This window comes from Vombatus ursinus, unplaced genomic scaffold (genome assembly GCF_900497805.2).
Source record: "Vombatus ursinus unplaced genomic scaffold, bare-nosed wombat genome assembly UNPS02015175.1, whole genome shotgun sequence".
NCBI classification, from domain to species: Eukaryota; Metazoa; Chordata; class Mammalia; order Diprotodontia; family Vombatidae; genus Vombatus; species Vombatus ursinus.
The window spans coordinates 6,408,165-6,420,298 of NW_020954953.1; the positions used below are offsets into that span (position 1 = coordinate 6,408,165).

The window sequence follows — 12,134 nt, forward strand, 5'->3', positions numbered from 1 at the left end:
TTCCCCAATTGATGGGTATCCCCTCAACCTCCAATTCCCTGCCACCACAAAAAGAGCTGGTATAAATATTTTTGTACATGTGGGTCCTTTTCCCATTTGTATGATCTCTTTGGGATATAGCCCTAGAAGTGCTATTGGCTGGGTCAAAGGGTATGCACATTTTTATAGTTCTTTGGGCATAGTTCCAAATTGCTCTCCAAAATGGTTGGATCATTTCACAACTCCACCAACAATGCATTAACCTAGAGGTTATTCTTGACCCTTCACTTGCATCCCCTTCTCGGCAGTTGGGGTTAAGTGACTTGCCCAGGGTCACACAGCTAGTGTCAAGTGTTTGGTCCGAGGCCGGATTTGAACTCAGGTCCTCCTGACTTCAGGGCCAGTACTCTATCCACTGCACCACCTAGCTGCCCCTCAAACTCTTTCTATATTTAGTTAGTTCCCAGATCTGTCCATGTCATTCTCCAGATACAGTAAGGTAGAATTTAATGAAGATAAATGTGAAGTTTTACATGTGAGTTGAAAAAAATCACCTTCACACACTAGAAACAAGAGTGGAAATTCTAAAGAAGAAGACTTAGGTTTAGCGTGAGCAAAAATCTTATCAGCGTTAGCTCCAAAACAAAGCTCAGTGGACTTACTGACCAAAAGGTAGTGGGTTCCCTGTCACTAGATATTTTCACATTGCAATATTCTCAGCATAAGGGTACTCTTATTCAATTACAGGTTGGACTAAATACCCTCTGATGTTCCTTCCTACTCTTAGGCTTTGTGAAGATTTGCACAGGGTTTATGGGAATGAATGAATGAAAAAAGCATTTATTGAGTGCTTACTCTGTCATGAGCCTTGGGGGGCACAAATAAAAATGCAAAACAATCTGTCCCTGATCTCAAACTCACATTCCAATAAGAGGATATAATACATATAGGAGGGTTTAGCTGCCAGTCGGATGGCAATGCCCACAGGTCTAATGGATGTGTCAGTAGGGAAGATAATATGGTTCAATGTTCCACCATTTTACTGAGAGGATTATAGTTAGTGACTTCCCTGTTCATCCAAGGGGTGTGAGTGGCACAGTTCAGAGGGACAGGAACACTGAGCCCTAGGATCTGAGGTGAAGGTGGGTTGAAGATAACTTTTGCGTAGAGGGGACTGAGTGGTCAACATTCCAAGGAGGAGAGCGCATCCAGTGTATGGTGAGAACTGGACAATGAAGTTGGGTGTAAGGATAGGAAGGTCACTTGGATAGAGAGAAGAGAAAGGTACTTGAATAGGGATAAAAAGATTTGCATATGGTAAGAAAGGAAGAGGAGACAAGTGGAAAGCAGGCCAGCTAATAGATGGAGACTAGAGAGAAAAGTTTACTCTGCTATTACTAGTAACATGGTCACCATCAGATTGCTGTGCTGATGAATCACAGCAAACTCCAGAGTCACTGCCACTTTGATAATTTCACAACTTCCTGTGAGAGACACTGTTCCATTGCCTGCTGCCTCAATATTAACTCTTATCTATGTTCATAATTACTATTCAGTTGTTATTAAATAGCTAATATATGTGTGACACTGTTCTATGTCATAAAAGTGCCTCAAACATTAATTATGAAGTGTATTGTGTTGTCTGTGTGCATTACATAGTTTAACTCATTCAGGTTACAAGTATTTTTCATATGATACTTGGGCTCCCATTTTAATTAGGCTCTTACGCTTTCCAGCCAAGATGGAAGTCACTAACATCAAGCTCTTTGCTCTGATTCTCTTCTATTTACATATGCAAATGTCTAACACAGTCGTGACAGTGGAGCTCAGAATCCTTTATTCTCTCCCAGTTCTACTGTTTTTTTTAGTCCCGATATGTCATTGAAGTAAATGCAATTGTATTTTCAGGTGAAACAGACCTCAATGATGCAATAACAGAAGCAGGAAAAACTTATGAAGAAATTGCAAATCTTGTGGCAGAGCAGGTATGAGTGTGGCTGTTCACATCTCTGCATAATTCTAGTTGAAAAGGAGACATAGAACGTGCTTCCCTGGTGTTTGGCTTACAAGAGGAAGTTTTCTTCTCCTTGTCCAGATAGTCAGTTTTCATGAAAACCAAAGGCAAAAAGTTAATTTTAAGAAATCAGACTTTCTTAAATGGCTTGCTGATTTTCAAGGAATAAATAACATCATTGTATTCCTATCTCATGTAACAGTCTAGAACATCGATTGTGGTGCTGTGGTCCTAAAAGGACACAGAAAATTGTCATTAAAAATTACAAATTTTATGTAGAATTTATATCCCACTTAATCCTTAGTAGCCCCATTTTCTGTATTTGAAGAAAATAACCTTTTAGAGGAACATCTCTCTGAGTTTGCCATTTTTTCAGTTTTAGCTTTTGCTTTCTAAGTTCATGGGAGTATTTTCAGATGACTTAGCAAAATGGTACATAGTTTTATTATTAAAAATGCATATTGGCATATCCTAGCATAGTCAGTAACCATTAGTTACTAACTAGTACCAGTAATTAGTTACTGATTAGTAGCTAACTTCTTGTTATTCAGTCATTTTTCAGTGATATCTAAATCTCTGTGACCTCATTTGAGGTTTTCTTGGCAAAGATATTGAAGTGGTTTGCCATTTCCTTCTCCAGCTAATTTTACAGATGAGGAAACTGAGGCAAACAGAGTTAGGTGACTTGCCCAGGGTCATACAGCTAGTAAGTGTCTAAGGCCGGATTTGAACTCAGGAAGGTAAGTTCCTGACTCCCAGCTGGCACTCTATCCAGATGTCCTAACTTTACTAGTTTACCGAGTAAATTGTTCTTTTCAACAACAACAAAAAAAGAACATAAGAAAAATGCTACTGCAATAAAACGGGAAAATAATGTTGAATTCAAAAAGTGACTTAAGTAGTCTGCTGCCATACAGGTAGCCAGGTGACATAATGGAATTGTATGCTGGTCCTGGAGTCAAGAAGGCAGATCCGGCCTCAGATACTTATGTGACCCTGGGCAAATCACTTAACCCCAATTGCCTTTAAAAAAAAATAATAATAATAAAGAAAAAAAATCTGTTTGCCTTAGTTTCCTTGACTGTAAAGTGGGAAAATAATAGTACCTCCTTCCTGGTGCTATTAATAGGAACAAATGAGATAATTCGTCTTTTTCATAACATGGGCATATTGTGTTGCTCCAAAATTGCTCATCTTAAAAGGCTACTTTAAATCTGTTTCATTTTCAACTTTCACAAAATGTAGTCCATAAAAAGATTTGCTTCTGTTATTCTTGGTGAAATATAGTTGAACATTTACAACACAACACCTCAGACTTAATTGGTATGTAGGCTGTGGGTTAAAAAAAATTACTTTTTCTTATTTGATCTGTCACTAATCACAAACATATATATTTTAGCCAAAGAAAGATCTCCATTTCCTGATGGAATGTAATCATGAGTACAAAGGATTCCTTGGCTGTTTCCCTGACATCATTGGTACTCACAAGGTATCTTGAACTTGAATTGACAAAACATTCCTCAAAGATAATGGGTGCAAGATCAACTATTTCTCTTTTGGTTGTTTAACTTCCTTTTATAATGACCGGGAAGATTGATTGATTGTGTGTGTGTGTGTGTGTGTGTGTGCGTGTGTTGAAATTTTGTATCTCTACAAAAGTGTTTGTGGGGCTGTAATGGAAAATTATGCTTCTGTAATTTTTACTCAGCTAACAATCCCATTTGTAAGCTTGGAATAGATGAAACCATTTTCTTTTAATGAACTTTAAGTCTAAAAGACAAAAATATGCTTTTGAATGCAGTTAAAAAAAAAAATACCAGTTACCCAGTAAGAAGAGAATGAACACAAACGACTGTACCTGAATTTTTGGTTCTCACCAGTTCCTTCCTGTTGAAATAAAACCAATAAACCAATATTGGTTTGTCCCTGAAATTAATAAGAGATGTTTTGTGAGTCAGCCTTTAATGGTTGACAGTACTGTTGATGTATTTGCCAAAATTCCCCAGAAAGGAACCATAAATCTCCCAACTCTGGAGCATTTTAAAGTAAAAATAACTCCTCTATCTGTTCCCTTCTCGGCTCGCACAGCCACGACCCTCGTTCAGAGTCTCGTCACCTCTCTCTTAGATTAATGCAGCAGCCTTCTCATTGGTATTCCTGTCTCCAGTCTCTCCCCTCTCCAAACCATCCTCCACACAGCTGCCAAATTAATATTCCTAAAGCACAGGACTGATTTTGCTACTCCCCTTCTCAACAAGTTCCAGTGACTGAATCCCTGCTGTCTGTAGGATCAAGTACACATTCCTCTTTTTGGTATTGGAAAGCTTTCATAAACTGGTTGCATCTTAGGAAATGGGCTGCTTACACATCATTCACTTTCATGAGCTCTGCATCTCAGCCACATTGGCCTAGTGGCTGTTCCCTGTCCATGACGCAGTCATTTCCTGTCTCCATGCCTTTGCACGTACTGTGCCCCCAGCCCACCCACACTGCCTGTGTCTAGGGTTCATTTCCTCCTTATCTCATCTTCATAGAATCCCTAACTTCTTTCCAGACTCAGTTCACTTACCACCTCCCCACAATATTCTTCCTTCTCCATCTCCAGTTGCCAATTTAATTTTTCTCTTCCTGGACCCAAGGTTAGACTGGGCCCGCTGGCAGAGCCTAACACCGCTTTAGAATTGGTCATGGTGGTGTTGGGTTGGTTTGGACATTTTTGTTTTTAATGTTTATCAGCAGAGTCTCAACAGTGGAGCAGTCAAAGGACTTAATTGTTCCCCTGTAACCCAGCTTCACAATTTTGGCACGGTTCTAAATAATTGAAATAGCATGAAGGAAGGGAAACTCATATGAATGCGTGTTTTTGCACAGTTTTGAAGGGCGTACTGTAAAATTTGGAGTGACTTGGCTTTTAGTAATAAATCCTACGATGAAAGTGAGAAGTTTGCTCTGTCTCTGGACCGGCATGACCATCAAAGTTGCAGAATATCAAATCCACCAAATCACCCTCTTGACTTTTCTGGTTTTGTTCATGTCGTCATTCCCAGACACCTAAGCTCAAAACTTTAATGTCATCTTTGGCTCTTCCACATGATTCTTTTCCTTCACTACCTGTACTCCTACCCCTAAAAGTACATTCATATCCAGCAAATTACCACATCATCTCTTTTTGATTTTTTTCATTTAACAAACACTTTTTCTCCTCTCCATTGGAAAAAAAATAGAAAAACAAAACCTTTGTAATAAATGTGCGTCATCAAAGGTGGCAGCCTGTTATACAGAATGATACACACAGTTTTGGACATGGCCAATATGGGAATTTGTTTTACTTGACTCTTATTTGTTTTAAAGATTTGGCGTGGGAAGGAAGTGAATGCTTAACACTTGAAAAAAAATGAAATCTATTTTAAAAATATGAATAGTCAAGCAAAACAAATTCCCACATTGGCTATGTGCAAAATAAAATGTGTTTGAGTATATTACCTCTCTGTGAGGAGGTGGGTAGCATATGGCTGTGTCTTTATCATTGCTCCACATTGTTTCTTAAATCTGGCCTTTGTTTCTATTCCTAATGCCACTCTGTGATTCAGACCCTCATTTCCTCTCAAGTTGACTGTCGAGTAGACTCCTAGTGGGTTTCCCCCACCTCCATTCTTTTCACCCTCTGTCCCATGCCATATACTACTCCCAGATTGATCTTCATGATACAGCATTCTGATCATGTCACTCCACTTCTCAGAAGCTGTTGGTTGACTCTGCCGTTACTTGATAAGCAGCATCCAGTCCTCTTAGAGCCATGACACCTAAGGTCTTCCGCAGTCTGCCTCCAAACTTGCATCTCTACTCTTGTTTCCAGCTATTTTCCTCTACTTTATGCTTCAGCTGAATTGGACTACTTGTTTCATATTGACATACCGTGATTTCCTGCCTCTCTATGTTTGCTGATAACCTTCTCTGCCTGTGGAATGCCCACCACTCTTTCTTCTGTCTGTTGACATCGTATTCCTCTTTTGAGACCTCTTTCACAAAACCTCACTGGATTTCCCTTCCTGCTTCTTTTCAAATCTCATTGCTCTCTTTTTAGCTGCCCGTGCATTTATATTCCTCTTTGTGTTGCAAAGATCTGCATACATTTATCACCACTCTTGCTGCGAGATTGTGAGGCGAGGATGATGCTTTATTGATCGAGGTCTTTTGCAGCAGCTGACAGGTGTTGGTGGTTATTTGACTGTTTGGTTGCATTCTCTGAAGAACAGTATAGAAATCTCAATTCTCTTTTCTGTGTGTTAGAACATGTGAGCGTCTTCCTCACTGAAACTATGATATGTAGAAGCCTTTTGTTTTTTATTTGGCTTAGCTAATAATGTCTGGTTTTGTATTTGACAGGGAGCAATAGAAAAGGTGAAAGAAAGTGATAAATTGGTCGCGACCAGTAAAATCACCCCCCAGGACAAACAAAACATGGTGAAGCGTGTAGGCATAATGTCTTATGCACTACAAGGTAAATATGAAAACTCTTTGTCTAAGTACGGTTTGTTATATTATCAGTAGCTGGCACTCAGGGGAATTGGTTGTAATGTGGAAAATCCCTGTCAGAGCAGTGAAATTGAAATGTAAACAACAGTTAACTGGAAGATTTTGAAGAAAATTTATCACTGAGTCTAAAATATGGGTTTATCTTTAAAATACCCAAGACGGGCCAGCTACGTGATGCAGTGGATAGAGCACTGGTCCTGGAGTCAGGAGGACCTGAGTTCAAATCTGGTCTCAGACCAGACACTTGACACTTACTAGCTGTATGACCTTGGGCAAGTCACTTGCCCTGTTTGCCTCCGTTTCCTCATCTGTCAGATGAGCTGTAGAAGGAAATGGGAAACCGTTCCAGTATTTTTGCCAAGACAACCCTAAATGGGGTCACAAGGCATCAGACACAACTGAAATGATTGAATGATAAAACCTCCCAGGGTTGTTGGGAGGATCAAAGAGGTTTGTAAAGCAAACCTAAAAGTGCTATATAAATGTTGGTAGTTATTATTTCCAACCTCTTTTTTTTTTATTATTAAACTTTTTTTTTTTTTTTTTTTGTTTGGTGAGGCAGTTGGGGTTAAGTGACTTGCCCAAGGTCACACAGATAGTATGTGTCAAGTGTTTGGTCTGAGGCCGGATTTGAACTCAGGGCCGGTGCTCTGCCCACTGCGCCACCTAGCTGCCCCTTATTGCCAACTTCTAAAAGAGATCTTTAGCGGTTAGTCAAACCTTCTGCCCTGTGCAGGGATCCCCTCTACAAGCTTCATGTGATTCTATCTCATTTTTAATATAGTAATACCTAAAATTAGAGGCAGCGAAGCTATATAGTGGATAGAGAGCCAGTACTGGCGTCAGGAACAACTGAGTTTGAATCCTGCTGTAGAAACATGCTAGCTGTGTGGCTGTGGGCAAGTCATCTGACCTCTTTTGGCCTCAGATCTTCCTGACTGTGGGTCTTCCTCTGTCTACTGTACCTTGTAGCTGCCTCACCTAGGCCTTCTTTCTGATACTCACTAATTTACATTAATTACATTCATCAAGAAATGTTTGTCTGCCATTGGCTTAATTCGGTTGTATCCTTCTTCTCTTGTAAAATACACTGCTGAGGGCTTGAGTGTGCTCTGAAGGCAGCGAGGTTAAATTCCTTTGGATGAGTCATCATCACCTAGGAGGAGAGTCATTTACTTTGGAAAATCTTAAGCTGATTTCCGTCTTGGGTTTTGGTTGCAGCGGAGATGAATCACTTTCACAGTAACCGGATATATGACTATAACAGTGTCATCCGCCTGTATCTGGAGCAGCAGGTACAGTTTTATGAAACGGTAAGTTGGCATTCCTTTTTCAAACATTTGCACTGGTGGGCTCAAATGAAGATTACTTGCAATTTTGGAAGTAAGGTGTTGAGCCTTTTTAAATTAAGTTATGAGAGGTGATTTTTAAAAAATTATTATTGCTTTTATTTTTACATCACCATCATATTCAAATCGACTTCCCTACTTCCCTGCTCAGTGAACCATTTCTTATAACAAAGAATAAAAAAAAGAGAAAAAGTAATTCAGTTAAACCAGGGGTGGGGAACCTGTGACCTCAAGACCACGTGTGACCCTTTAGGTCCTCGAGTGAAGCCCTTCCATTTGGATTCCATCAAAGGGCCGCACGTGGCCTCGAGGCCGAAGGTTCCACACTCCTGAGCTAAACTGACTGGTATATCCACTGAGTCCCCACTGAGTCTGAAAGTTTATGCAGCGTTCCGAGTCCATAGGCTCCCACCTCTGCAAAGAAGGGAGGGAGGTCGTTTTTTTTTTTTGTCATCTTATGGCCAAGCTTGGTCATTAACAGTGTCCCATTTCAGGTTTTTGTTCTTTTACATCACTGTCCTGGTTCTGCTTGCTTCACTCTGTTATTCTATTTTAAGGCTTCCAGAGCTTGGATAAATTTAATTTTTATGACACAGTGATATTCTGTGGTAGTTGTATTCCATAATTTGTTTAGCCGCCTCTCCACAGTCAACAGGCATCTACTTTGTTTCAAAATCTTTGCACCACTAAAAGTGAAAAGTGCTGATGTGATTATTTTGGTGTGTATTAGAACTTTCTTCCTATCTTTGAGCTCCTCGGGGTGTATGAGTAGCAGTGGCATCTCTGGAATATATATCTCAGTCACTTTCCTAGTTGCATTCCAGATTGCATTTTGGAATTTTTAGACTAATTCTCAGCTCTCCCAACAGTGCATTAGCATATCTATCTTTCCTCTGGTTTTTGACATCTTTGCCAGTTTTGCTAAATGTGAGGTGAAACCCGAAGCCTCAAGTTATTTCGATTTGAATTTCTCTTATTATAAGTGATTGGGAGAGGCGGTGAATATATCAGCTTCTTTTGAAAGATCTCTAGTTTTTGCCTTTGATTTTGCTCCCTCGATACCAGAAAAACATTTTGTTCTTCTAAAGGAGAAAGAATCTTGGATTCTTAAAACCCTAAGAATTCCCTATTTTGTTCCCACCTTCCGCCTCACTTAATGGCCAGTGGACCGCATATGAATCATCCATTTCTCTGGGTACCAGGAACACTACTAAATGAGATGAGATCATCCCATCACTATAGTAGGCTTTACAGTGACTCCTCAGCAGGGAAAGGAGACTGGAATAGAGATTAAACCCAGGGCCTTTATTTCTTTTTGTGAAAGAGGAGTTTCACAGTCAGCAAGCATTTTGTGTACCAGAAGGAGATTTAAAAAGAAAAGCAAAGCATCTCTCTCTTTCTCTGTCTCTCTCTCTCTCTCTCTCTGTCTCAAACACACACACACACACACACACACACACACACGACATAATACATAAGTAAGCTAACATTGCAGGTCACCAGACTGTATGTAAAGCAAATACATAAATGAAACAAACCTGAAAAGCTAATGAAGAGCCACGTTTTTGTTCTGCATTCCCCTAGGCATATACTCAGGCATCCAATCAGCTCTGTGTCACGTAGACTTGAGCAGCTGCTTTGCCTGCCCATTTTTAATTCCATGGAAACAGTGGAGCCATATCCATTATCCTAGGAGCGTTCCACCCTCATGAGAGCAAAGGTGACTGATAACTGACCCACCAGGGTTAAGTATCTTCTTTCCACCAATGTTTTAACCTGAGCAAAAAATTCACTGTATCCATCCACCCACAATGTCTTAAGCAGACATTGTGCTGAACACATGTGCCTCAAATATATTACTGTGCATACCACATATATTAGTGTACATACATATAAAAGGCAGCTCTGTCTGATGTGCCTCATCTGTGTATCTTTGTGAAGTTATCATCACAGCAAACAGATAAGGGGACATACCACCCATCTCTTAGTAGAGAGGCTGGGGACTACTGAGGTAGAAGCTAGAATGTCTTTATATCAGATGCAGTCACTATATTGGGTATTTTTGCTTAGTTCTTTTACTTTGTTGAAACAGAGATTCTTAACCTTGTTTGTATCATGGATACCTTTGGCAGTCAGGTGAAACCTATATAAAATACACAGGATAACAAAGGAAACCAATTACGTTGAAATATATTTATCAGATTTAAAAATTTTTACATATATGTAAGTATATTATACTTATTTATTATGTATTTACATAATATAAATGTGTATGTATATAATACATATATGTGAATATAATATTATAATTACATATATTATTTACATATCTTATGTGAGCCTCACAAAACCTTAGAATAGATACTATTATACTCCCTGTTTACAGATAACGAAACTGAGGCCTTCTAGGTCTTATGGACCCCAAGTTAAGAACCCCAATTTAAAGGAAAGGCTCAATCTTGAGGAGAGGTGGGGTACATACATAAATTACTATGACATAAAATTTAAAAAGCATCAATAAGTCTTAGCCTTTTAAAAAAAGTTTCTTTTATTCATTTTTTTAAAAGTTGGTAACAGAACTCTTGGAATTTAAGTAAGCAGCAGCCTCCCTCTTTGCAGTGAAGTTCATATATTTGGCATTAATCGTGTTTCATTACTGTACGTGTGTGGACGTTAGAGTGGCATGTGGCACCTGTGATCTTGGAGAGTCTTTGGTATTTGTTACCTCTTGGAATATTTGGTTCACTGAGTTCCAGGGATTTTCTCCATAAGGCTGAAGGAGCCACTGCACATGGTGATGGCCCACATCTAGTTCTCACTTCTAAATTGTAACCATTGTGGCTGCTGCACTTTATTTCACAGGATCATTTTAAGATGTCTTGAAATATTTTTATGGCGCTGAGTTATAGTAGTTGACAGACAACATTTTAGATTTAACTTAGGCACCTAAGAAAGTATGCCCTAACGTAAATGTCTGTTTTCAACAGATTCACAAATATTCTGAAACATTCAGAAAATGTTGCGGCTCATGACTTCTGCACGTAATTTGTTTTAACGTGTATTTTTTCTTCCAGATTGCAGAAAAGCTGAGGCAGGCCCTCAGCCGCTTTCCAGTGATGTAGACCAGGGACATGAAGAAAACTCCTAAGTGCTTCTTTCTGACTTGGGGCAATGCAATTTAAAGTTTGTTTTCTCTTCTTTTTCTTCTTTCACCATCCCAAAAAATTTTCGAAAAATAACTGAATTGAAGAAAAAAAAACCCCACAAAATTAAGATGTTTACTTTATTAAGCAGCCTGAATGCATCATTTATTCAAGGGTGTCCCTTTTTTTTAAAGTTCATTTTTCATATCCATTATTTAAAAAAAAAAAAATTTCTCTATTTTTGGAAAGGATTTCAGATTGCTGGGATTTGTTAATGAAAAATTAAAGAGTTTTTCCCATTGATTTTTGTATAGATTCCTAATCTCTAAGTCACATAAAATCTTCTCATTCTTATCCAATGTCAGATAAATACTAATTTCTTTAAAAACGTGAATATGCCAGAATAAAAATATATATATGTTTGTATATTTTTATAACTCTACAGTCTTTGGGGGATTCCTGTCTGCTGTTTAGCAAAATCCACATACATTTCATTTACACATTTGAAACGCAACTGCTTATATTTTGGGGGGCCAGGAGGGAGATGAAAAGGGAGCCCCTGGGATTTTTAGGTCTCTGTCATGTTCTAAAGGTATTTTACCATTTACCTCTTTAAAAGGATTCAAACCTCACAAAACAAGCTACAAAGTGCACACTTAGGTTCCTTTCCCTGCTTCTGTTTCCTCACCTAGCCACTGTCTTAAAAGTAATTTCTGCTGCACCGCCCTGGTGGCCCGTGAGGATTTGTGCTGCTGTTGCTTAGCCCCCATTGCTCCTTTCAAGTTGGAGTCAGGGGGTGATCATCAGTAGAAGTCATCGGTCGGCAGCATCATTGAACATCCTCTACTTCTGGTTTCCTCCCCTCCACTGAAGAGGCAGCCTGATGATAGTAGATACACTAGGTGTAGAGGGCACTTTGGGAGAAAAGGAGTAAACTGAACACTCCTCTCCCATGTTTCCACCCTTTTATTCCTCTCGTTGTTCCACCCTCACCCAGTTATCACAACGTGCTGGTGATGGTGTAACCCCGAACAGGTACCGAATCTTTCTGTCGTAGCATAGTACCCCCATGGGATAATCTTTTCATCTGGGAGAGTGGGGGAGAGATGAAAA

The 12,134-nt window shown here is 39.3% G+C and overlaps 1 protein-coding gene across 2 annotated transcripts in view; it reads left to right on the plus strand.

Moving 5' to 3' along the window:
* The window catches only part of LOC114031479 (sorting nexin-9), a 131,230-nt gene extending 119,767 nt beyond the window's left edge, over positions 1 to 11,463 (plus strand). For both annotated transcript variants that reach the window (XM_027846563.1, XM_027846564.1), the window contains exons 14-18: positions 1,888 to 1,964; positions 3,393 to 3,482; positions 6,380 to 6,494; positions 7,751 to 7,842; positions 10,953 to 11,463. In XM_027846563.1, the coding sequence (XP_027702364.1) occupies positions 1,888 to 1,964; positions 3,393 to 3,482; positions 6,380 to 6,494; positions 7,751 to 7,842; positions 10,953 to 11,000 (422 nt within the window). In that variant the 3' untranslated portion in view covers positions 11,001 to 11,463. The remainder of the gene's footprint in view (positions 1 to 1,887; positions 1,965 to 3,392; positions 3,483 to 6,379; positions 6,495 to 7,750; positions 7,843 to 10,952) is intronic.
* Positions 11,464 to 12,134: the final 671 nt, after the last annotated feature.